Source organism: Callospermophilus lateralis, chromosome 10, assembly GCF_048772815.1.
Source record: "Callospermophilus lateralis isolate mCalLat2 chromosome 10, mCalLat2.hap1, whole genome shotgun sequence".
NCBI classification, from domain to species: Eukaryota; Metazoa; Chordata; class Mammalia; order Rodentia; family Sciuridae; genus Callospermophilus; species Callospermophilus lateralis.
The window spans coordinates 4,020,532-4,047,444 of NC_135314.1; the positions used below are offsets into that span (position 1 = coordinate 4,020,532).

The following is a 26,913-nucleotide window of genomic DNA, read 5'->3' on the forward strand; positions in this document are numbered from 1 at the left end:
GCAGGCTGGGTCTGCAGACTGGGGCAGAGCCCAGGGGCTGCCTGTCCTGGATCTCTGCAGAACTCAGGGCTGGCTTGCTGTTCCCATCAGGGCTCTCACCAGACGAGGCAGCAAGCTCTCCCAGGGTCCTACCTGCCTTTCTTTAAAAGGTTTGTATTTGTTCATCATGGATTGTTTTACATTCATTTTAATCTTTAAGAATATTGCATTAAGCTGGGCACGGTGGCCCACATCTATAATCCCAGCAGCTTGGGAGGCTGAGGCAGGAGGATCACATGTTCAAGGCCAGCCTCAGCGATTTATTGAGACCCTAAGCAAATTATTCTCTGTCTCAAAAATTTTAATACATAAATAGGTTGGGGACATCTCAGTAGTTAAGCACCCCTGGATTCAATCCCCAGTACAAAAAAAAAAAAAATCCAATTATTGCATTAAATGTGCCTTTGAAACCCCTGAGGCCTCAGCCTCCCCTGACCCTGCACCAGCCCTCTGCCGACACTGTAACCGCACATGCAGGAGGAGAGCTGGCAGCATCTCCAAGCAAACACTACCTTTCAAAGAAGGCCCTCGGCTGACCACAGGAGCAAGGTGCTCATGGACGGTTATTTTGTCCTAGGAGCCCAGAGCATGCCATGGCTGGAGCCTCCACCAGGCATAAATGTAACGGCCACCCACCCAGGTGAAGCTGAGCCAAGCAACAGGAAGAGGAGGCCCCAGGACTGCTGTGGCCACAGGGAAGGATGGGCGGGGAAGTAGGCGGGGAAGTAGGCTGATGGAGAGGTCCCGCCAGCCTGTGACATCCTCCAAACTGTCCTGAGTGAGAATCAAACATGAGGTGCTTTCTGACACCGAAGCCCACTCTTTTTTCACAAATTGATTCTTTAATTGTGTCCAGGGCTACGTGGTAGTCACAGCACATGGATTTCTGAGTCCCTGAACATATACAGTCTGAAGCATGTCCTAAAAATGGATAGGCAAGTCAAAGCTGTGAAGTTTGAGTGCTATCGGAAAATGACCAACAAAGCTTTCTCAGTTAGACAACTCTGATCCAGGAGTGGTGGCACACACCGGTGATCCCAGCAACGGGAGGTTCAAGGCCAGCCTTGGCAACTTAGTGAGACCCTGTCTCAGAATAAGAGCTGGGCATGTGGCACCCCTGGATTTCAATCCCCAGGACCAAAAAGAAGGAGAACAGACAGAAATTATCTGCTGTAACATTTTTATCTTTTAAAGAAATACATGTTGTGGTTTATGAATCGAAATATTTTACAAATAAGGACGATTCAGGCCAACTTAGCATTTTAAAACCTCCAGTTTGTCGAGAGCCTTCGCGGAGCCTTGGCAGAACTCTGGAATCTGAGCCCCGCAAGAACTGCAGGGGAGTCGCCAACAGCCAAGCCGCGCCAGGGCCTGAGTGCACAGGAGAGAATTTACCTGCCACCTACCTCCGTCCGCTGCCCCTTGTCACCAACCTCCACTGGCATCACTGGGCACCGCTTTCTTGGCTTCATGCTACCAGTCCCAGAGCTGCTGGCCCCGGGGCCCCTCCTGGCCATCACTGTCTCCGGTGGCGTCCTCAGGCTGGGCATGCGTGTGTCCAGCTGCCTGTGGCTGCCCTTCCCTCCCCTCCTCCTCCTCCCTCCTGGTGTCCCCTGCTTAGGCACAGGCTCTGTAAAGATAACACTGGCACTGTGCCCGCCTGCTGTGGGAAGTGCTCAGCCTCTCTGGACAGAACACCGGGATCTGGCCTCCCATGGCTGTGCCCAGAGTTTAATCCCACAGAACAGAGAGGTGACCTGAAGTGGCCAAAGTGAACAGTATCCGTCTTCTGTGTGCCTCGGGTATCCGACAGGGTCCTGTCTTCCCTCAGCATTCTAGTGACTTCTACCACATCCGTTAACCTCTGAAATCATCTTCCTCGCTCAAAGGGGTGAATAAGACCGGCATTCCCAAACCAGGAAGTGTTTTTTAAAACAGTTTCCTGGACCCCGCTCCAGAAAATTATAAAACCCTGCAAGTCCAGGGTTGAGCCCGAGAACCTTTATTTGTTTCGTTTTAAACTTGGCTTCACGCAGAGCCTGCAGAACAAGATGGAGATTCTTGGGAAGGAGTTTCAGGAAAAGCACTAAGGGCCTCGATGAAGTCCCCAGAGACGCCCCAGGAGGCGGCCCCGCGGGACAGGATGGAGCCATTGCTCAGAGCTGTGTCCGCCCTCTGTGTCCCTCTGCAGTGAGGAGCGGGCTTCCTTCTTCAGCCACCTGGTCATTTGTGCGTCCAGGGAATGGTGGCGGCTCATAAAGACTGTGACTGTAGGAAGTGCCACGGGTTCTGCACCTGTTCCCGCCCCTGTGAGGAACCAGACACGCCCCTCTGCACCCCCTTCGTCTCCAGAGCACGTGCCCTCATGCGGTCAGCCCCCGGAGCTCTTCTGAAGTTTAAAACCTGAAATAGACGTCACTTGAATCACTCACTGTTAGTTTCAGAAAGGAAAAAGTTAAAACTGAGTTCCTAAAGTTACCGCTGAGCTTTGGGGTAGTGCAGGCATAGCCCTAAGCTCTGGGGTCAGAGCGCCGAGTGTTCTATCAACCTTTCTGGCGCTTTTGGAAGGAAATGCTCTTTTGCCTATTGCCTCCTCTTTCCCATGACTGGGGGCTAACTCCCCCCGCCCTCCTCCCTCCCTTCTCCTTCCCCCACTTTACTTGGGTACTAGGGATCGAAGCCCCTGGGGCTTTGCTGCTGAGCTCCATCCCCAGCCCTTTCTCGTTTTTATTTTGAGTCAGGGTCTCACTGAGTTGCCCAGGCTGGCCCAAACGTGCACTCCTATCTCGTCCCCTGAGTTAATGGGACTATGGTGTGCCCCACTGTGCCTGGCTTAGCGATTTGACTTCTAATTTAAGTTTAGCTTCTCTGCTTCCTACACTGATTTTGGAACGTACCAATCTGGCTCATGTGACGCTCGGGGGGTAAGATCACTGCAAGATAAGCGGGGGAGTCAGCAGGCAGTCACAGCAGTGACCTCCCAGGATACTCGGCTGTACTCACCTGGTGGCAACCTTCCTTGGAGTACCTGGTGTCCCTGGGCCTTACCTGATAAGGACTGCCAGGCCAGGGGTGCATGGGGCGCCCCCTCCGGGTGGACACAGCACGCCTGTTGCCCACATGACCATTCTGCATGGGCTCAGATCCTGGCCTCCAGCTGAGTGGACTCGGGACCCAGCACACTGGCAACTGCCCTGTGAGGGTGGCCAGAGACCTGGAGATGGATGGTCTTCTGGGCTGAAGGGAACTGTGGACCCATCATGCCCAGGACAGCACTGCCCAGGGCAAGCAGTCAGGTCTGTGCCTCCTAAGGGACAGTCAGTAGGTTAAGGGGACATGCAGGCTCCGGGGAGGATGCACCCATGTGTCCTGTCCTGAGAGCATTCTCTCCAACCCGGGTCTGTGTACGCAGCGTGCCTGCAGAGGTGGGAGCCGGGACCACCCACTTCTAAGCACCAAGTGAGTTACATTTTCAAATACTATGTTCATGTATCTTAGGTGACACCTAAGTAACAAACATCATTGTTCAAACTAAAACTAACAACAACAACAACAACCTATAGTAATGTCCATATTAACAGTTGGACACTTCCTTTAAGTATCTGGAAGTAAACAAAACCATATTAACTATATTATTTGAAAATTAAAGTAGCATAACATACTCTTTAAGTATGCTCAACCTGTTTTATCTACCTTTGTAGATGTCTATTGCATACATTAAAAAGTCCACAAAAAAATGCACCAAAGAGTAAAAATGAAATCTAAGATTTTTTGTTCCCTTTTATCTCTCTACTATTATTTTCAACTTTTTTTTTCTGCAGAATAAGAAAGTCCCATAGTTTTTCCTTGTTCAAAAAGCAGAATCGATAGGAAGATAAGTTGGCGGAGGTCGCCCAGAGCTTTGGTAGGACGTGTTCAGAACACCACGAAGTGCAGTCCCTGGGTCTGTTGACGTTCGGCTTGGTTTCCATCCAGAGCTGGGCCCAGAGCCAGGGCCTCACGCGCTACCTGCTTGCTGTGCCACTGAGCCGCAGCCCAGCTCTAGTTTGCTGCGTTTGCAGGGGCAGGTCTGTTTCTCTGGACCCACGTGCTGACATACAGTAGATTCCTGCAACACCGAGGGTCCAGTACTCGCCCATTCATTCAACAAACATTGCAGAATGTGCGGCGAGGGGCTGGGGACAGTGAACACCAGACAGACAAATCCCTGCTCTCACGGGGACTTTTGAGAAGAACTGGAGGCTGGTGCAGAGGGATAGGCATTAATAAAACACAACAAAGTGAGACACGGTGGGGCTGGGCTATGTGGGGTAGGAGGGCCAGAGATGAGCCAGGGGCAGGGGAAGAGAGCCAGACCTAAGGAGGTGAGGGAGCCCTCGGGTCAGCGTGAGTACCCAGCAAGACCACCTCTCCTGGGAAGGAGGACGTGGTCACCAAGGCCACGTGCAGTGTGGTGCGCTGGCACATGGACGTCACAGTGATCCTCTGCAGTCCCATCTCCAGCGGGTCACGGTACCTCTTCAGTTAACTAATCCATTGACTTGTTTTCGATACTGAGCTATGAAGGGCGTATCTAGGGTGCACAGGGTGGTGCTCTCCTCCCTGTCCACACCGTGGGGCGGTAAATCAGGCCCATTAACACGTGCTGCCATTCACATCCTGGTTTTAGTGGGACGAGAACTGTTAAAACCTGCTCCTTCAGCAATTTCCAAGGAGACGATCGACGCACAGTGGGTCTCTTGGGTCAATGAGAATAGATGTCCTGCCGAATGAGAACCCGTGTCCTCTGGCCACGTCTCCCCGCCCCTCCCCTCTCCATTCCTGTCCGCCTCTGGTAACCACCCTTCTCGTTCTTGCTTGGGTTTGGCCTCTTGGATTCCACACATGAGTGACTCAGCTTTTAGTCACTGAGACCAGAAGACCCGAAGAGAACAACTCGGAGGAGGAGAAGTTTATTATGGACTTAGGGTTCCGGAGGCTCAGTCCGTGGCTGGTCGACTCCATTGCTCTGGCCCCAGGTGAGGCAGACACAGCACAGGAAAGCTGCTCGCTCCCCGCAGCTGGGAAGCAGAGGGAGGGAGCAAGAGAGTCGGGAGCCAGGACAAGATAGGACCCCAGGGGCATGCTTCCAGGGACCATGTCCTCGGCCACACCCAGCCAGTTTACAGTGGGAGCCCAGGGATCCACTATTAACCCGCTGGCAAGGCCACGGCTTTCATGATCTAATCCTTTCACCTCAGAACATTCCCTGCATTGCCACGTGATGTTTCCAGGGACATTCGACATCCAAACCATAACAACACATGAGTGACATTGTGTGGTATTTGCCTTTCTGTGCCTGGCTTGTTTCACTTAGCATAATGTCCACCATGTTCATCCATGTCACCCAAAATCACAGAATCCTCTTCTTTTTGAAGGCCGAATAGTATTTCACTGTGCACAAATACCTCATCCACTGCTGGGCATGTAGGTTGATTTTGCATCTTGAATAATGCTGAAAGGAACATAGGAGTGCAGATGACTCTCCCACATACTGATTTTATTTCCTTTGGAAATACCCAGAGGGGGGGATTTTGGATCATATGGAAGTTATTTTAATTTTTTGAGGGTCTTCCATATTGTTTTCCATAATGGCTGTTCTACTTTATGTCTCCACCAACAGTGTGCTGGGCTCCCTGGTCTCCACACCCTGTCACCACATGTTATCATTAAGCTTTTTTATAACAGCTCATGTAATAGTGGTTTTAGATGGCATCTCCCTGATTATTCGTGATAGCAAGCATCTTTTTCATAGGCCTCTTGGCCATTCGTATATCTTCTTTGGACTAATGTCCATTCAGTCGTTTGCCCAGTGGGAAGTCAGGCTGGAAACCGTACTTTGTATTGAATTGCTTGAGTTCCTTATGTGTTCTGGATGTTAGCTCTTATCACATGCACGGTTTGGAATTCTCTCTTCCATTCTGTAGCTCTCCCTTCCCTCTGTTGATGACCGCTGTGACTGTGCAGAAGCTTTTTAGTTTGGTTCACTCCTGTCTGTCTGTGGTTTGGTCATATCCAACCTGTTTGCTTAAGGACTTGGCACCTCTGCCCGTTGCAGGTGTTGGTCTGTCGTTCTGCCTCCTCCTGGTCCCTTGCTGGCTGGGATCAGGGGACTCTGGCCCATTAAGTGAGTTCAGAAGTGTCTTCCTTTGCAGTCTCTGTGGGCTCAGAGGATTGGTGTGTGTTCTTCCTCAGCTGTTTGGTAGGATTCGGCAGCGAAGCCGTCTCACTGGGCTTCTGTTGGACGGGGTCTGACTTTGATTGACGTTCTCATTGTCATTGGCCTATTTGGATGGCCTGTTTCTGGTGGTTCAGGCTTGGCGGGTTGTAGCTAGGAATTCACAGGTTCTAGGTTGCAGGCTGTAGGTGGAACTACTCCTAATACCCCCTTGTGACCTCGTGTCCGCTGGAACGTCTCCTCTTCCATTTCCAGTTTTAGTTGGTCTTCTCTCTTCTGTTCTTAATCTAAGGGTTTGTCAAGTTGGTCTTCCTTTAAAAAAACCAAACAGACAGCTCTTTGTTTCATTGACCTTTCTATTGTTGTTTTAGTCTCTATTTCATTATTTCTCCTCTCCTCTTTGTCATTTCCTTCCTGCCCTTAACTCTGGGGTTAGTTTGCTCTTCTTGTTCCTGATGGCATGAGATTAGCTTGTGTACTGAGATCTTCCTGCTTTTTTTGGTGTAGGCATTTAATTCTAGAAACTTCTCTCTTGGACCAACTTTTGCTACGTGCATGTTGTCTTCCCTTCCTGTGGTCACAGATGTGTGTGAGTTTCCCTTTGACCCGTGGTTGTTCAGGAGCATGTTGGACGTGCCTGTGGAGTCTCTGCACTGCACTGTGTTCATTTCTCATTTCTTACCACCGTGGTCAGGAAGCACGCTCCATGGGGATTTGGTCTCCTTGGACTGGCTCAGTCTTGTCTCTGCTTCGCTATGTTCTGGTTGGACAATGCTCTGCTGGTGTTGGGTGGAGCGCTCCGTCTGTCTCTCGGGTCCACTTGGCCTACGGTGCAGCTCGAGTCTGCGATGGTCTGTGGGTTTGTGCCCACAGGATCCGTGTGCTGAAGCCGCGTCGCTGGTGTGGTGTGTTAAGAGGTGAGTGACCCGCCGGGGAGCCGCTCCTCGTAATGGAGCAGTCTCTTGGAACCTGAGGGGAAGGGGAGGGTGTTGGCCCTCTTCACCAGCCGAGCCCACCAGACCCTACTGTGCAGGTGCCTTGGCCTCAGGCTGCCCTGAGTTCAGAGCTGAGAAGTGAACGTGTGTGGTTTATCAACATCCAGTTTAAAGTGATTTTCATGGCAGCCTTAAGGACTAGGATAATGTCCAGTGTTTCCTTGTTAACTTCCTGTCTGGATGACCTGTCCACTGTTAAAGTGGCCTCTGGAAGTCCCTGTTACTGTTTATTCTCAGTCCTCTCTCCCTCGGGTCCCTTGCTCCCTCTTTGGGTGTCCAGGGTGGGAGGAGGATGTACTTATAATCATGGCAGCTTCTCAGTGAATTGGCTGTTTTATCATCATCTGGTGACCTCTCTGCCCTTTTGTAGTGCTGGGAATAGGACCCAGGGCCTTGGCCACAGTGGTCAAGTGCTCCAGCCCTGAGCCCATCCTTTTTGCACTGGACTCACCTACAGTGCGGCCACCTGCCCTCCTGGCTTCATCACATGGAGCACTTTCTCCACCTGCTCACTTCCCGTCAGGGTGTGCCCAGGGTGAAGTGGCCTCGTCAGCAGCTGGGTCTTCTTAAAGGATACATTCGGTCATTCTATGTCTCTTAATGGGAAAATTCAACCCATTTTCGTCTGAGACGATGGGGGCCATGAGGAACCGCTGTACTGCTGCCTGCTGTTGGTCGTCTCCTTGGTCCTGGCCTCCCTGCTCCGTGTTCTGTCGTCTGTGTGGCTGGGTGGCCTTCTGAGTGGCACCCTGGAGTCCCACTCATGCCATCTGTGTGTACCTCATCACCTGGTGACGGGACATTCCTGTGCAATGAGTCAGGAAAGCACAGGCTTAGAGGGGAGAGGCCAGGCCAGTGAGAGGCTGACCTGGGGGTGAGAGGTGCTTCCTGGACTCTCTCCAGGCACCTTGGCTTCACGTGAGCTCCACAGCCCCGTGTGTCCACTCTGAGTGAGCAGGGCAGGTGCAGGAGCTGCACAGCGAGCCAGGGCTGAGGCCTCCTCCCATCCCAGCCTCAGGCTGGCCTCTGAGCCTTCCCGAATTGCTGACCCCTGTGAAATGAGGGAGTTGGAGTGGACATCTCCAGGGCCTGGCCACTCTGCTGTCATAGCACCCAGGCAGAAAAGCTCAGTCCCTCACACTCCAGGGAGCGGAGGTGGGCCATTTGTGTTCAGGGGTGTGTGTGTGTGTGTGTGTGTGTGTGTGTGTGTGTGTGCATTGTGGTGGCTGTGTGGTATGTGTGAGCATGTATGTTTGTATATGTACAGTGCATGTGTGTGTCGTATGTGTATGTGTGGTATGTTGTATGGTGTTTGTGTGCTGGTTCTGCTTGGTATGTTGTGTGGTTGTGTGGTATGTTGTATGATGTTTGGTGGTACGTGGTGTGTGTGTGCACAGAGTGTGCTGGATGTGGTGTGCATAGTGTTGGATGTGGCATGCTGTTTGGCGTTTGTGTGATGGGCGAGTGTGGTGTGTGTGTTGAAGGCTGTGTAAAGGTGGACGTGTGCGGATCCCCGTGCGTGTCTGTCTTTGTTCGCCAGCACTCTTAGACTCCTGTGTATTAGCTTTTGCAACCAAAATACCTGTCAAGAACCACTTAGAGGAGAAAAAGGTTATTTTGGCTCCCAGTTTCAGAGGTTTCAGTTCATAAATGGCTGAATTCATTGCTCTGGGTCAAAGGTAAAGCAGTAGGTCCTGGGGGAAGAGCCCAGCGGACGAGAGCTGCCCCTCGTGGCAGCCAGGCTGCAGAGAGAAAGCAGGGGCTTCAGAAAGAGTGACCCTTCCAGGGCAGCCCCAGGGGCCACCTCCAACCACGCTGCCCTGCCTGGGTCACCTAGGTCACAGTCCAGTCATTCCACCTCTGAACGTCCCTGCATTAACAGGAGCTTCTAGGGGGGCACCACACCTCCAAGCCACAGCATCTGAGGTCTTTTTCTTACTGTGAGGCAAACGTCCAGGGCACAGCAGGCCAGCTGTGGTGAGCAGCCGTGGACAGTGGTTCTGACACTTCTGAAATTGCACCTGTTCAAAACCTCTCCATGTGAAGTGTCCCTCAAGACAAAAAGCAGGTCATGTCAACCGTGCACCTTCAGGGGGACTGCAGTGATCCCAGTGAGGCGGGAAGCCCCCCCTCAGGTCATCCCCTCCCTGGGATTGTGGCGGAGTGCTGGAGCGGAACTGCTGGCCCTTTGGACAGGTAGCAGGTGCATCCGTTAACTAGCAGTGATGCCATGATGGTCTTTGTATTACAGCCCCTGCCCCCAGAAGGCAGAAATGTGACCACTGGACCGCGTGCCCCGCCAACAGCTATGCCTACCGGTTGCTCAGCGGCGGGGGTCGCGACAAGTATGCCAAGATCTGCTTTGAGGATGAGCTGTAAGTAGCGGTGTTCAGAAAGAAAGCACAGCGTCTGCCCACCGAGTCCCTTCTGAGGCTGCCCAAGTAGCAGGGCTGGCGAGAGGAGACTCTCATGACCCTGGCCCCCGCCTAAGGCCCTGTGCACCTAGGAGGGAAGGATCACGCCTTGCTGGCTGCGTTTGCTATGGAGGGACGCTGATCATCGCTAGCAGTGGGCGGGCGCCCTGTGCTGAGCTGCTTTGGTTTTGTAGTTTATATTTCATCCTTTACTTTGAGCACGTGGCCAAGTCCAAAGCCAGAGCTTGTGGGTTGTTCTTTATGGTCCCCACCCTCTGTGCACCTCCCAGGGGACAGGCCCAGTGAATACCCCTCCTTGCAGGTGGGAGAATCTGTGCAGTTGGCGCTTCTCCAGGGCTTGGCGCACTGCCCCAGGGAAGCCATCGGGCCTGTACTTTTCTGGTGGGATTCTTAACTCCAAATTCCGTTTGTCTGGTCATCAGGGCTGCTCAGCTACCTGCTCTTTATTTTTGAGCACTTCTTTGCCCTGGAGCACAGCGTGCTCTTCTGAAGTCTTTCTCAGTTCAGACCTGAAACCAGCCATTTCTCAAAAGAGACCTTTCCCTTAATGGGTGTGGGATGTGGAAGCCAAGAGGCTCGCTGTGGGGAGCTGCGCCCCAGCAGCTCTCCAGTCAGCAGCCCTCTCTGTCGGTGCTTTCCGGGAGCCGCTGCGATGGAACCACTTCTGAGCATGGTTAGTGGACGGAGGCGAGAAATGCATTTCCCGGGAAAGGAGAAGTTGCACTGGTATTTCCAGCTGACAGTTAACACTGCAGGACTTTTCCTCCATTAGGAGCTTTGATTTCACATTTTAACTCTTTCCTGTCACTGAGAACCTCATTCCCAGAGCGGTTTAACACCTGCTTTCAAAATGTGTATCAGGAGAACTCAATGCAGCTATTGAGTGAAGTGTGACTTTTTTGTCAGTTCTTTTTTTCTTTAAAAATATTACACCGCAGTGTGCAGTATTATGATTGAAGTCATGTGAAAGAGTTGTTTTTCCCATAGTTGTGTTATATACTTGATATGATTAGGTTCATTTCAATTCATTTTTAGTTCTAAGATTTTTTTTCTATTTTTTTCTTTGGATTTAATTTTTGATTGTGTAATGTATTTACATGGTTCAGAAATTAACATTATGTATCCAAGACCATACATTCAGAAAAATCTTCCCTATACCTTCCAATTTTTCTCCTGTTCTCATCTCAAATTTTTTTTTTATTAAATTCTGATTTATCCCTCTAATGTTTGCTTTTTTGGCAAAATAGGCTTTCTCTTATATATGTAGATCTACCAATATATGAGTTTTATAAGCATGCCTATGTGAGTTCATGTATATGCATGTATGAATAGGTGTGTATATGTGCATATATAGTATATCTTCTGACCCTTCAGTTTCTTTTTTTCTTTTGCTACACATTCATATGTGTGTGTATATATATACAGATATATATGTGTGCACATATATACACACATATACACAGACACGTCCTTTATTACATAAAAGGTGGTAAACTCCAGCACAGTTTTGCACTTTGCTTTCCTTACTTCACAGTATAATAGAGATTGCTCCCTGTCAGTACAAAGAGATTTCCCTAATTTATTTTATTGGTGCATAGTATTCCACAGGGATGTATGATAGTTTATTCCACGAGTTTTGCACTGACAGGCAGTTCTAATGTGTCAGATCTTTGGGTATTACTAATAATGCTACCATGAATAACCTGTGGTATGTAGTTTTGTAACTGATCCTTATAAAGTGGACACTTGTGTAACCGCCATCCAGGTTAAGCAGTAGACTATCGCTAGCACTCCACAGGCCCTCTGTGTACCCTTCCCAAGTGCAGCCCCTGTGTTAAGGCTGTGGTGATCACGTCCTTGCCTTTCTTGATGGTTTCCCTGCCTAAGCATACGTTGCAAAACACTGTTGTTTAATCTTGTGTATTTGAATTTTATATGAGTGGAATCATAAATTCTATACTCTTTTGTGTCTGGTCTTTTTTAGCTCAAAATGATATTTGTGAGATTTGTCCTTGATGTTGGGCATAGCTATTTTTGTGGATCTGAATTGCTGTGTAATATTGCCTTGCTATTTTCCATTCTACCGTTGAATGGCATTTGGGTCATTCCCAATTATTTTTGCCTAGTGCTGTCTATGTCTCTTGGTGCCCATGTGTATACATTTCTGTTGACTTTGAAGGAAGGTCTCACAACCACTTATTCTCTAGAAGGACTCTTAGGAACCAAACAAGGTTATACTTATGGGTAAGATTTGTCACAGCAAAAGACACAGAGCCAATTCTGCTTGTGGGTTGCTAATGGTGAATTCTTGCATTTCATTTTTCTTTGAAATATCTGTCTTTCATCTTTATTCCTGAAAGATATCTTGACCGGATGTGTTGGTCATTGTTTTCTTTCAAAACGTTTGAGGTATTATTCCATTTTCTTCCAGCTTCATTATTTCTTTGGAGAAATCACCCAACAATCTAATTGCTGCAAATATGAAAGTAATTTCCTTTCCTCTTTCTGATTCTGATTGTCTTTAGGATTTTTTTTACTTGTTTTTGGTTTTCAGCATTTGTACCCTGATGTGTGTGCTGTAGTGTATCTTATTTGGACTTTCCTGAGCTCCTTAAACATGTATGTATCGAAGTTCTTCATTGTATCTGACAACTTTTCTGCTAGTACATCTTCTTTCCCCTTCACTTTCTCTTTTTCTTTTGATATTCTTAATGAAGCACATTTTAGGCCTTAATACTATATTCTCTAAACCGCACTGGTTTTTATTCTGTATTTTTATCTCTGCCTTCCATTGTGGACAGAACTGTTCTCCATTTCAGTGGTATTCTCTTCTACTGTGTCTAATCTGCTGTTAAACCCATTCATTGACTATTGATATTAGCTTATTATATTTAGTTTTAGAACTTCATTTTTTTCAAATCAGCATGTCAATTTTTTAAATTTCCAGTTCTGAACTTTTCAGTTTTGTTGATCATTTTCTTGAATATATTAAGTCTAGTTATTTTGAAGTCTATGTTGGATAACTCTACTATTTTAACCCCTTGTGAATCTGCCCCTATTATGTACTGTTTCCTGCTGGTTCCATTGGTACTTGTTATATTGGATTTTTTTTGCTCATGGGCCGGATTATGCTTGACAGTGTGCCAGACAGTACATTGGAGATTATTTTCTAAATGGAGGCAAGAGATATGTATCAGTCAGTTTTCCATTCCTGTAATAAAATATCTGAGGCTTGATAATTTAAAAAGAAAAGAAGCTTATTTGGCTCACAGTTCTTAGGTTCAAGGGCGTGGCACCAGGTTCTTCTGCTTCGCTGTGGTGAGGGCCTCATGGCAGGTGGCTTCACAATGGTGGGGATGCATGCAGAAAAGATGTCATGAAGAGACAGGAAGCCAGGGAGATCCAGGGGTTAGACCCGCTCTTTCATAACAACCTACTCTCTGGAGATCTAATTCACTCGTGAGAATAGCATCGACTCTTCTTCTAAGGGCGTGTCCCCAGTGACCAGTGACCTTGCATGAGTCCCACTACTTAAAGGTCCCAGCTCCCAACTCACCTCACTGAGGCCACACATGAGTTCTTGGGGGACTACACTCAAACTACATCCAAACTAAAGCAGGACAAAATTTTCTGTTGCTTCTGAGGACTTTTCTTTGCTGCCCTGAGGGACCTGGAACCAACAGCAGAACAGAGACAGCCTGAATAAATCCCAACAACGGAGACTCTCTGGGCGACTGTGCTAAGGTCCATGCAAATGCTGACTTAATACCTGGCTTCTCCTCTGGCTCGGGACTCCGCCCTTTGTAAGAGCAAACTGATGTGGGATGTGGGGACTCGAACCTGGCCCTCTCTTCGGCCTCCCGTGGTTGTCAGAGTGCTGTTCACCCCCTTTGCCACCTTTTCTGGAAGATGCTCCTGGGGTAAAAGAGCCCTCAAGTGCTGGGCTCAGCACCACAAATCCAGTCTCCCTTATTAAGGCTCTGTTGACTCGTCTTCCTGCTTTCCTCCAGGGATGGTAGGTGCAGCTCACCCAAGCGTCCACTGTGGGAAACTTCAGGTTCTTACCGAACGTTCCCTAAAACTGTCCAAAAGCTCTGAGACCAGGAGGCCCCGGGGGGAGCTCAGGCCAGCGCTGCAGAGCAGAGTGATGAAGTGTGTGTTCACCTGGGAAAAGAGGAGAGCTCCAAGTTTTCTTTGTGATATTGCCGTATCATCGACTCTAAAACTTGGCAGAGGGTCCACACACACACACACACACACACACAGAGAAAAAAATTCCTGTGATCTCAAAAATGATTACCATCTCCAGAAAGTCACTCGGTCTTCCTGACGTCAGGATCCAGTCACCATGAAACTGACATCTCATCTTCTGCAGTTTAGAAGTAAACTCTAAGTGGTACGACAAAGTGTTTATTCAAGGAACTAGCTGAGCCTTGTGGTTGGGTGAAACAGTCGCCTGGAGTCAAGCCACGCCTCCGTCAGTGCTTTCCGGGGTAGAGATGGGGAAGAGTTGGGAAAACCAGGTTTGGGCCCATCTCCCGTTGACTGAGCTCTAACTACCTCACATCTATAAAATGCAAAAATGGATGTTCCTGAGCTGGTTGAAGATTTGGTAAAAAAGCATTTGTGAAGAGCCTGAGCTAAACACATATGGGTTTTTCCTCCCTATCCTTTGCCTAAATTATAGGACTGAATGCAGCTTCCAGGTGCCGGGGGGCGGGGTGCTGAGTCTACAGAACTCGGGCAGACGTGGGTGGAGCGAGTGTGGGGTGACTCTGCAGGGAACTGCACCCCAGCGGCTCTCCAGGGTGGTGATCTCTTCAAGGAAATGGTGGGAAGCCATGGTGGGTGGGCCGTGCTGCCCAGAGAGGGTCTTGTGAGCAGGGCCAGGGTGCTCCTTTCTGGGCAGGAAAGCAATCTCGACTGACACTCAGTTACGTTTCAGGCTCATAGGAGAAAAGACGGGGAGTGTGGCAAGAGGGATCAACATTGCCATCGTGGACTGTAAGTTCTAAATGATTTCCTTAAAATGTCTCTAAGAACTCTGAGGTTGGGTTTTCACACAGACCTTGAGAGTTGGAGAGCTTTGCACATGACCTAGTTTAGGTCTGTCTTAATGCATTTTAAAATGATGTACTTAGTTATTCTTACGAGCCCCACATTTCAGATTGTGGTTTCAATAGCAACAAAACTCACTGAAGACCAAACTCAAAAGGAGTTTACAAAGCACAAGGGGGACAGGCGGAAGGCCTGGTGGGAACCCAGAGGAGCACCAGCTGGGGCCCCGGGTCGCATCTCAGTCCCACTGCTGGCCAGCTCCCACTGCCTTATGATAAACGGCCACTAGAAGTCCATGGAAGGCAGATCCGGGCCCTGCTCGGAGGTCCTGCTGCCACTGGGAACCCTGGCACTAAGAACTGCAGCAGGGTCAGAAGGAGTTTCCTGCAGAATCCCCAGGGCAGCAGACAGCATGGGCCGGGGACAGCAGAGCTGCGGGGAGAGACAGTTCTCCCTGTTGAATGACCCCAGGGAAGGCTGACACCCATGGCGGGAGGGGCTGAGGGGTCTCTGTTGTCCCTGGGAAAGATGCAGTGGGGAGCAGAACGGTAAGGTCAGCTTTAACTGGGTGCAGGCTGCAAGTGGCTCTAGAGCAGTGGCCAGGCTCTGTCCTGCTGTCCCTGTGCTTGGTGACATTCTTTAGGTCATCTCATCAGCTGTTTCCTGCAGACACAAAGACAAGAAACGGCCTGTTAGGAGGGACCAGGGCCCACCAACACACCCTGTATTATTTATTTTTTAAGCACAATTTCTTTTATTTGCAGATATAACTGGGAAGCCGATAGCCACACAGTATTTTGATATGTATGAAGGTGGTAAGAAAACATTTCCTGTTAAGACGAAGTTTAAACATGGACTAGACCCTAAAGAGACTGGGCATCTATTCAGAAAGGAAGAGGGCTGCTCTGGTCTGCATCTGTCTCTGCGGGCCCCTCGGGCAGGCGTGGCTGCCCTGCTCTGGGATGGCACCTGGGTCCGGCTCGAGGCTAGTGAGTGCAGAGGCCCCTGGCCGGTGCTGCAGGAGCTGTGCTGGTTGGAGGTTGGCTGCTGGACCTCTCAGGCCTGCCCGCCTCGGCTCTTGGTCTGGGAGAACTCCTTTCCCACTCTGTACCCAGAACGTCTGTTGTCTGTCCTGTCACTCACCTTAGATGGTCCCCCAGTGAGCCCCAGATGGCACTGATCCCATGTTGAGGCCAGCACTAGGAAGCAGGGATCAGAGTGGACATAGAGGCCGGGGGCAGAGGGAGGCCCTGGCCAGGGCAGGAGCCTCCATTGGCAGAGAAGGCCCTCAAACTCCCCTGCATTGACCCCACAGATAACTCTGGACCCATGATGAAGTTCATTCAGAGCGCTCCTTCGAGATCCCTGCTGTTCATGGTGACCCACGATGACGGAAGTACCAGGTGAGTGTGTTGGGAATCAGCATGGCCCCAGCAGCCAGTGGGGCGGAGCGCCAGGGGCCTCCTCCTGGTCTCCAGGGGAGTCAGAAGTCCAAGCAGGGAGGTGCTGGTTTCAGGGACAGGAATGGCTTGCAGATGGCATGACAAAGCAGGCTGTCTCTAAAAGAACTCTAACAGGGAACTGGAGCACCTGCCTGCAGGCCGGGGCTCAGTCCCCCACAGCAAGCAGCTGGGCAGGGAGTATGAGCTTTCCAGCCAGAGAAGCCCATCCAGAGAGGGACTTCCAGGAAGATGGCTTCCCCACACGGGGAGCAGCAGAGGGTACAGGAACACACACGCAGGCAGGCACACACACATCGCACATGTACACACACACACCACACACACACACACGCACACACCACACACACACACAAACACACACCACACACACACACACCCCCCACACACACTCCCCCCCACACACACACCACACACGCACACGCACACACCACACACAAACACACAAACACACCACACACACCACACACACAAACACACCACACACACACAAACACACACCACACACACACACACCACACACACCACACATGCACACACAAACACACCACACACACACCACACACACACACCACACACACACCACACACGCACACACACACACCACACACACACACACCACACACACACACCACACACACACACACCACACATGCACACACACACACCACACACACACAAACACACCACACACACACACAAACACACACCACACACACACACCACACACACACCACACATGCACACACAAACACACCACACACACACACCACACACACACACACCACACACACACCACACACGCACACACACACACCACACACACACACACACCCCACACACACACCACACACACACCACACACACACCACACACACACACCACACACGTACACACACACACCACACACACAAACACACCACACACACACAAACACACACCACACACACACACACACACCACACACACCACACACACCACACACCACACACCACACATGCACACACAAACACACCACACACACACAAACACACCCCCCCACACACACATCCCACACACACACCACACCCCCCCACACACACACATGCACACACCACACACGCACACATAAACACACACCACACACACCACACACACACACCACACACACACACACACACACATGACACACACGCCACACACGCACGCACACACACACCACACACACACCACACACACACACCCCACACACACACCACACCCCCCCACACACACGCACATGCACACACCACACACGCACACATAAACACACACCACACACACACCACACACACACACACCACACACACACACCACACACGCACACACACACCACACACACACACACACACCCCACACACACACCACACACACACACCACACACACACCACACACACACACACCACACACGTACACACACACACCACACACACAAACACACCACACACACACAAACACACACCACACACACACACACACACCACACACACCACACACACCACACACCACACACCACACATGCACACACAAACACACCACACACACACAAACACACCCCCCCACACACACATCCCACACACACACCACACCCCCCCACACACACACATGCACACACCACACACGCACACATAAACACACACCACACACACCACACACACACACCACACACACACACACACACATGACACACACGCCACACACGCACGCACACACACACCACACACACACCACACACACACACCCCACACACACACCACACCCCCCCACACACACGCACATGCACACACCACACACGCACACATAAACACACACCACACACACACCACACACACACACACCACACACACACACCACACACGCACACACACACCACACACACACCACACACACACACATCACACACACACACCACACACACACACACCACACACCACACACATGCACACAACACACACACAACACAACACACACACACACACCACACACACAACACACACACACACACACCACACACATGCACACAACACACACAACACACACACACAACACACACACACACACACACACAGGCCGCACTCAGGGAGGAGCTGGTTTAGCTCAGTACTTCTGAGTGCGATCTGCCAAGTCAACATGCGCCTGTCTTTAGGGAGAACTCGTGAACCTGGAAAGCATTTTACAAATGTGTCTGACCTCAGATTCATTTCTCAGGGAGTGTCTGACACACCAAAGTTCCTTAGATGATGCTTGGAAAATGCATCAAAATGACTCCCTTAGGAAAATCTAAACATCTTGTTCTCCCTCTTTCCTTCGCTTCTTCTGCACCACACCATTTCGCACTGATGGTGTTGTGTTTTGTTTTGTATTTCTTTCCTTTTCTAATGCTGGATTTTCTGACTATGGAAAAGCACCACTTTGGACCTTGGTATCGTCCTCCAGCTTTGCTGTCCACTTATTTTGTAGTCAGTAAGCAAAGTAGCAACCTGGACTGCAAAGGATGTGGGCCAAGTTTGAGGATGTGGCTGAATCCCCAGACACACGCAAGGTCCTTTCAGAACTAAGAAGTAAGACCCCAGAACAGGTCTCTGAGGGCTCTGGATGCCATCATCTGTTGTGCACCCAACCAGCAGGTCCTACGAGCCGCCTCCCTGCAGCCGAGGGGGGCGCCGGCTTCACCTCGGTCAGGACCACAGCATGACCGGCGGCAGCAGCCTCCTCCCCTCGGGTGTCCTCCGGAGGCTTTCTCACGCTGTCCCCTTTGCCTCCAGACTGAAGGCTGGCGCCAAGGATGCCATCGAAGCACTTGGAAGTAAAGAAATCAGGAACATAAAATTCAGGTCAAGCTGGGTGTTTCTTGCAGCAAAAGGCTTTGAACTCCCTTCAGGAATTCAGAGAGAAAAGGTGAGTGCTTTTCAGCGTCAGGGCTCGAATCTGAAAGGCTGCCAGTGGCTGTCGGTAAGCCTGGCCCGGTCCCCTGGGGTTGGTTCTCGGCTGAAGTCTGGAACTCTCAAGTCTCTTTAATAGAAGATTCTGAGAGGGCCCTGGGATCAGCCTCCCACCCCTGCAGCCAGCGGGCACTTCAGGCTCCTCCCACGGAGGAGGTCAGCCTTGCCCCTGCTGGGGACAGTGATGGCACTCCCCTCCTGGGGGACAGAGGGGCTTCAGGGGCCAGGCAAGGCGGTCCCACATTAACCAGCCCTTGATCAATGCAGCTGTCCTCTCCTGTCCCACCTTGTCACGTGACAGATCTTGCCCTTCCATATGGACCCTGTTTATCAGAGAGAAGGGAAGAGCAGAACCGGGTTCTGACTTGTAAGTCTCCTGTGGAGATCCCAGCCGAGGGTGGCTCAGGGCCATTGTTGGAGTCACCTTCAGGACCCTAGCACCAGCCCCATTCAATGAGTCCTTCCAGCTGTTCCGCAGGTCAGCGTCCCGGTGTGGTTGTTCTGGTGCTCAGAGCTGTTAGTGGCCCTGGGCCCACCCGACTGCTGGAGAGCATAAGGAAGTTTGAAGATGCTTCTGTTCTCCCTCTTGGTCTTGTAAGAGGGGAAGAAGCCGAGCCCCACCAACTGAGGACTAGTAAAGGTAGACGCTTTTCTGTAACTGAGCTGGGGCCTAGACTCCAGGACACGCCCTGCAAGAGACCTCCATCTGAGCCTTTCAGAGGGCTTCCCCAGGCCCCCGAGCACCCGCCCAGCCTCCTCCTCTGGGTCTCTGTCCCCGCCTGCATGCTCAGGACACCCAGGCTCCCTGCAGTGGGCATGCAGGACTTGGTGTCCAGGTTTTTTGTCCTTTCTTGCCTGGATTATAACATGTTAAAGGCAGGAACCACAGTTTTCTTTAAATTTTGTCACCCCCAAAGTCTCAACAATAAAAAAAATATATATATCACTAGATTAGTTTTAAGAAGATATATAGGTAGATGGATAGATAGATGGACAGATGTAGGTAGCTCTAAGTGAGATTTACCCTGGGGTTACAAAGTTAGTTTAACAACCCCCAAATCCGTCAGTGTACCAAACCACATTAATAGAAGAAAAACCCGACTACCTCAACAGACACTGAAGAGCACAATTTCCCTTCAAGATCAAGCAAAAAAAGAACATCATCATCGCGACCTTTTTCTTCATTGTAGTGAGGATTCTAATGAGGGCAGATGGAGAAGGTTGCGCAGTGGTCAGTGCCTGCCCTGTGTGTGCAACACCTTGGGTCCCATCCCAGCACTGCCCCAAAAAAAGTGAAAAGTAAAAAGTCATCCACATTGAAAAGAAATCCGACTCTCTCTATTCACAAATGACACCACTTTATGCATAAAAACAACCTTAAGGAATTCACTAAAAACTATTTAAACTGAGGGAAAAGCTTAGCAAGTTTTTAGAATATGAGATCAATGAAAAATTAACTATATTTCTATTTTTTTGCAATGAACAATCAGAAAATGAAGTTCAGAAAATAATTCTATTCAGAGTAGCATTAAATAATAAAACAAAGGAAAAAAATTTAATGTAGGGGAATAAGACTTGCATACTACAACTAATAAATCACTATTGATGAAAATTAAGAAAAAGGGAAGATAGTCCATGTTCATGCATCAGAAATTTTAATACTGTTTAGAAGTTAGAACTCCCAAAATTGACCTAAAGATTTAACGCACTCTCTATTTCAGCCGACTTTTCAAAATAGAAATTGAGAAATTTATCCTAAAAATTATATGAAAATTCAAGGAACTCAGATAGCCAAAGTGGTCTTGATAAAGAAGAATGGAGGTACAGAACTCCCAGGTCCCCGTTCTGAAACACAGGACATGCTACCGTCATCTATATGGTGTGGTGTCGGCATAAAGCCAGGCACGGGGTCAGTGGAGTAGAATTCAGACTCCATAAAATGGGAGTCCTCATGGCTTGACCAGCTGACTTTCAACAAGGCCACCAAGGCCGTAACTGGTATAGATAAAACCAGCTATCCATGTGTGCAGAAATGTGCTTGGGTCTCCACCTCATGTCACATGCAGAATCTAACTCAGAATGTCAGGGCTAGAACTTCAACTCAGGAAAAAAAACCAAAAAAAAACATAGGCGTGAATCTTTGTGACCTTGGTAGGCAGCAGTCTCTTGGCAATGACATCACTAACAACAAAGGTCAATGCTTTTCATCAAAACAGAACTTTCCTGCTTCAAGGACACCATAAAGAAAGTCAGAATCAGAGAATTCTCACGGAATCGGAGAAAATATTTGCAAATAATAGAATGTGTTCAGAAAATATATATAAAGAACTCTTGCAGCTCAATATTAAAAAGACCACAAACTTTTAAAGTGTACAAATGATCTAAAATGCTTCCTTTTCAAAGAAGGTTACAAAAGTTCATGAATAGCCGTTCAGCAGCGTTAGTGATCAGGGAAATGGGAGAAAATCACAATGACATGCCACCTCTCATACCAGGATGGCCACAGCCCTATTATTCCCAGTTTAAAATAAGCTGGTCCGACTCACTGAAGAGAAATTGAGACTCCTCAGGCCTGTCAAGTGGTGCGGACTGGGCTGGAGCTGGGGCTCAGTGGTAGAGGGCTTTCCTGGCGTATGTGAGGCACTGGGTCTGATTCTCAGCACCACATATAAATAAATAAAATAGAGGTCCACTGACAACTAAAAATTTTTAAAAAATGGTGCAGCCCTTTGGGGAGCATTCTGGCAGGTCCTCAAAAGTTACACAAGCAGCTCCCACAGGACCCAGCAATCTCACCCGAAGTGTGCACCAAGGCGTGAAAACATGCCCTCCTACAAAATCTGCTCTGATGCGAGCACAATCATTTGAGCAAGGAACTCTAAAGTGCCCTGAGAAACGCACACAGTGCTGCTCCTGGCTGAAAACTAAGCGTCAGAGCTGCGCTCCCAGCACAGCTGATACCAGTCCGATTTGCATTCACATTAAGTGCATTACAATAGAGCAGAACTTAGGATTCATTGTCTTCTCTCAAGCCACACCCCAGGTACTCCAGCTGAGGGTGGCTAGTTGTGACCGTTGAGTAGCATAGGCCACAGAACATTTCCATCTCTGCCAAGTGTTTTCGAGCTGCATTCAGGGTTATCCAGAGGCGTGTAAAGAGGAAATCCAAGAGCCAGCTTGTGCTGGAGCAAATCCGCTCCAGGAATTGTTTCTGCTCATGTGACTTTGCTCAGTGACAAAGATTAAATATTTGCTGACTAGCTTAGTGAATAAATGAAACACTTATTTATTTTCCTTTCACACAGATCAACCACTCCGATAATTCGAGGAACAGGTATGCTGGCTGGCCGGCAGAGATACAGATAGAAGGCTGCATACCGAAGGACCTGCGGTAGCGTGACGAGTTCCCCAGGAATGGCTTTGTGGGTGAAGGCAGCTGGGCTGGCCTGAGAATCTTATCTCTTTAAGTCCGACAGTCAGTCCCTGAAGAATATTTTGCTAGTTGATAAAATCTTGGCACACGATGTTTTTACACTGGTGCTTGTGTCCTGAGGCTAGCGATGAACAGGGAGCCGAATGTGTGGGAATTCACGGGGGACCCCAGATGTAACATGGAGAGTGTGGGGAGCACCCTGCACATCTGGTCTGGAGCAGCAGCCCACTCTCCTAGTGCAGCCCATGTGGTCCCCTTAGTCCTGCGGAGAGTCTCTATCCTGTGGTCTCCGAGCATGCCCTGGCTCCCAAGTCATCTCCTAGGAGAATGAGCTGTGGTCAGGAGGGTGCAGCCGACATCCTTGGTCACCTCGAGGGGCATTCTTGGGTCTGCCTGTGGGCTGTGGATTTTTTCATTTATTCACTCATTCCACCTGAGTGCTGCCTGCCCCTGGCACTTGGGAGCCCAAGTCTTTGTAGAGGCCTCAGCAAATCAAGGATGGGATGGTGGCCCAGGCCCAGTTATGGGCTGAACGGGTCCCCCTAAATTCATTTGTTGATGTTCTGATGCCCAGTAAATACCTCAGAATGTGACCTTATTTGGAAATGGAATTTTTGTAGCTGTAGTCAAGATGAGGTCATCCTGGAGCCGGGTGGCCCCTCTTCCATATGACTGCTGTCCTTACCACAAAGGGCAGACCTGGACACAGATGGACACAGGGAGGAGGCCTTGGGAGGATGAAGGCAGAGACCTGGAGAAGCCTCTTCAAGCCGGGAAACGCGAAAGGTTTCAGCAACACCAGGAGCTGCGGAGGTGTGGGACGGAAAGCAGCTCACCCCCCCGGCTCTGTGTGCTCTTCAACACAGCCAGAGAGCCGCCCTCCCTGGAGTCCCCAGGCCAAGAGCAGTCCTCTGGCTCTGCACCAGCCATGGCCTCTGAGCATCCTGGGCCCTGGGCAGACTCTGTGGAGGCAGGGCCGTCACTAGTGCCCAGTCTCCAGGGATGTCCAGGAAGTCAGTGCCGTGTGATCGCTGAGAAGCTGCTAAGATCGCTGTGACTTCTGGAGAAGGTGGACAATGGAGGCATTGGAGGGCTAAGTGGCCGCCAGGGCAGGGAGGGCTGGACGGGCAGCGCGTGGGGGATTCAGGGGCTGACACCACATGCGTTGGACTATAGGTGGCTCCAGGTCATCATCCAAAGCCACAGAATGGACAGCACCGAGAGTGAACCCTAATGCTGAGGCAGACGCTGGGTGACGATGACGTCTCAGCCCAGGCCATCAACTGTCACAGAGTGCCCTCTGGGGTTGGTGGTGGGCCGCTGTGTGTGAGTATTCTGGACAAATTCAGCAGTCTGTACCTCCTGCTCCATCCTGGGTGAACCTAAAACTGCTCTTAGCAATAGTGTATGACAAAAAAGCATCCACACAGGAGGACAGGCAGGTGGGCAGCAAGCTGAGCCTCCTGGTCACTTTGGACTTGAGCCTGAACCTACCACCAGCTCCCCAAGGGGGAAGGGTGGGCCCACTGGGCTTTCCTCAGGAAGTGGGGGGTGGGCTGGGTCCCCTAGGTGTGACCCTTGCACAGAGAGGACAAGCTCTCTGGAGCACAAGGCCTGGGGGTCCTGATTTCACCGCATTTTGGCCTTTCGCCCCCGGGGTGCTGGCACCACAGTCTGCAGCCACATGGAGCTTGCTCTGGATTGAGAAAGGACCCTCCCTTCAGCTGCCCTTGTCTCTGTCAGCCCTGGAGGCAGGGGCACTGCCAGCCCTGTCCTGCCAACCCCGCAGATGGACGCCATGTTTGAGGGCAGCATCCGATGCTCACCCAGGCATCCTCGCTGGGCCTGGGGCTCGCTGTGGGCCCTGCTGGTTACCCTCATGCTGTCCTGTGTCAGGGTCACAAGGACTCAGCCCGCTGCAGCAGGTGAGGCTCAGGGAGGCTGAGATCAGTGTGCCTGGTCTCACAGACGACAGGGAGGAGTGGACTGCACTCCCAAGGGCACAGAGCCCCTGGGCTCTGTGGGGCAGGGCAGCTTATGGTTACTGTGTTTCATTAGTCCAGGGAAATGTTTTGTGATCTCTGTTTCCACCATTGAGAAGGCGAATGCAGGATGAGAGGCCTGGGGGAGGGGATGCACCTGCCTTTGGAAGGCTCCAGACGTTTCCTAGTGGCTACAGACACCTGCACGTGGCTCCAAGCAGTTCCAGTGGCTCCAGACGACTCTAGATAGCTCCCGACAGCTTTTAGATGGCTCTAGGTAGCGGTGGATGGCTCTAGGTAGCGGTGGGCTTTCAACACACAGGGGCTGTGACCCTCCCAGGGAGACCAGCAGGCAAGGTAGGAGCAAGCATTTGTCAAGCTGCATGCTTGACCCTGACCTGATGCTGAACCAAGAGCTCCTGCCCAGAGGCTGTGACCATGTCCCTTCTCTGGGTTTCCAGCTCCTAACTAGGGGAAGGGTGACAGTGGTATGGTATGGACACTCAGGGCTTTGAGATCACAAACCTGAGAGACTGACCCAGACCTTGTCCCTGTCAGCCTATGCAGTCCGACCAGCAACCACGCACAGCTATGCAAATAAATTTCAATTACATGGAATCCCAACCCACAGTAGCCACAGTGCACCTGCTCAGCACCTGTGTGGAGCAGACCAGAAAGGCCCAGCACAACACGCAGTCACTGCAGCAATTTCCATGGGACCTCCAGCTGGCAGTCACAGGGTCTCCAGGTGCAGCCCCTCCCCTGCCTCCCTTGAGACTCCTTAGCGATGGCGACTCCGGCCCACCCTGACCTGAGGGATCAGACCTGTGGAGTGGCCTGGCTGTCTTCACAGCCCTGCCAGGGTTGAGGCACAGCTCCAATTGAATTGTGAGAGCACAAGGACAATTCAGCTGTGTTTCTGAGGCCAGACACTTGGCTTCATGCCTCTCACGGGTCGCTGGTGATGGGACAGAGATGGTTCATCACAGAAAAGCCAAGCCTAGCAAGAGAAGAGATGGCTGGCCTGGTCCCTGACCTGGTTCTGAATGTGCTCAGGTGGGAGGCGGGTCCTGCAGGGAGAGCCCTTGGCATCTGAAGTGCAGCAGATGTGCCATCCACATTGTCCCCTGAGCAGCATGGCATGTGCCTGGTAAACCTGGCTGGTGCCAGGAGGCGGGAACCATAAAGATAAGTGCCTGGCACTTTGGCCGTGGTGGTGGCCACTAGCCAGCCCTGCATGCAACTGCAGTTTCTAGAGGGAAACGGCTGCATCAGGGGACAGGGTGGCTCCATTCTTCTCTTGGCCACCTAGGCCACTGGATTTAGGGGATAGCTTTGCTCACTATCATGCAGAACCTGGGGCTGGGTGGGGAAGCATTGTGCTGAAACCTGTCTCTGAGGCTTCGGATGCCGCTTCCGCAGTATTCTTGGCACAGTGACATGGCCTCGGTGATGGGCGGGACACTGGCTCCAACTCCTGAATGTAAATATTCCCACCACACCTGGTTCTCAGCCAGCAGGAGCCAGCTCCAGCATGCAGGCTGGGTGCTGAATCCACTTTGTAACTGACACTGAGCAGAAAGGAGACTGAGGGTTCTTGCTGCATGTTCTAAAAACGGTTCTTTCCCATCGCATTGGAATTCTGTCCACAGCCATCTGCCACAGAGGAGGGATGCAAGCCTCTCACTCCCTGCCCTCCATCCATACCCTCTCCTCCTCCCCAGCAGCACTCAGGGCTTCCTATCTTAGGGTTTCTTTTTAAGGAAATTCTGTGCATATTCTCTGGATGCTCACCCTAGGACAGAAGCCCCTCTCCAAGGACTAGTGTCTGCTAGATTCACAAGCACATCCCAGGGATCCAGTGCTCAATAAATATTTGTGAATGAGTAGAGGAATAATTACTAGTTCCTTAAAAAATAATAAAGGGGCATGAGCCCTGGGAGACGAGGTTGTATTTGCTGTCTGCTGGTATGCAGATGTCACTGTGGATGATGCGGGGCTGGAGTGAAGAGAGACAGCAGAGCAGCAAAAGATCCCAGGGTCCAGGTGTCCAGGACCCCATGGAGCTCTGGCGTTGCTTGCAGCTCAGTTGTGATGGACCTGCCCATGTAGGGGATACAGATGGCCTTAGAGATGGCTGCTGCGCAGGGTGGGTCCTGTCCCTCATGCCCATTTCCACTTTTCTAAATTGTTGTGTTTACTTTCATCCTGACAGATTAAACTTCCAGACTCAACAGGGGAATGTCCTCTAATGAGAGGTGCTGGGGGACCATGTGTCCTGGAGAGTGCTGGATTCCCATTCCCACACCTGTCCACATGCCCCTGCCTCTCTG

The 26,913-nt window shown here is 50.6% G+C and overlaps 1 protein-coding gene across 1 annotated transcript in view; it reads left to right on the forward strand.

Annotated features, from left to right (window-relative positions):
* Positions 1 to 22,560, forward strand: part of Fam3b (FAM3 metabolism regulating signaling molecule B) — a 30,993-nt gene extending 8,433 nt beyond the window's left edge. Inside the window, exons 3-8 of the mRNA XM_076868775.1 lie at positions 9,503 to 9,626; positions 14,632 to 14,690; positions 15,509 to 15,559; positions 16,060 to 16,147; positions 18,989 to 19,121; positions 22,471 to 22,560. Coding sequence (XP_076724890.1) covers positions 9,503 to 9,626; positions 14,632 to 14,690; positions 15,509 to 15,559; positions 16,060 to 16,147; positions 18,989 to 19,121; positions 22,471 to 22,560 — 545 coding nt within the window. The remainder of the gene's footprint in view (positions 1 to 9,502; positions 9,627 to 14,631; positions 14,691 to 15,508; positions 15,560 to 16,059; positions 16,148 to 18,988; positions 19,122 to 22,470) is intronic.
* The last annotated feature ends 4,353 nt before the right edge of the window (positions 22,561 to 26,913 follow it).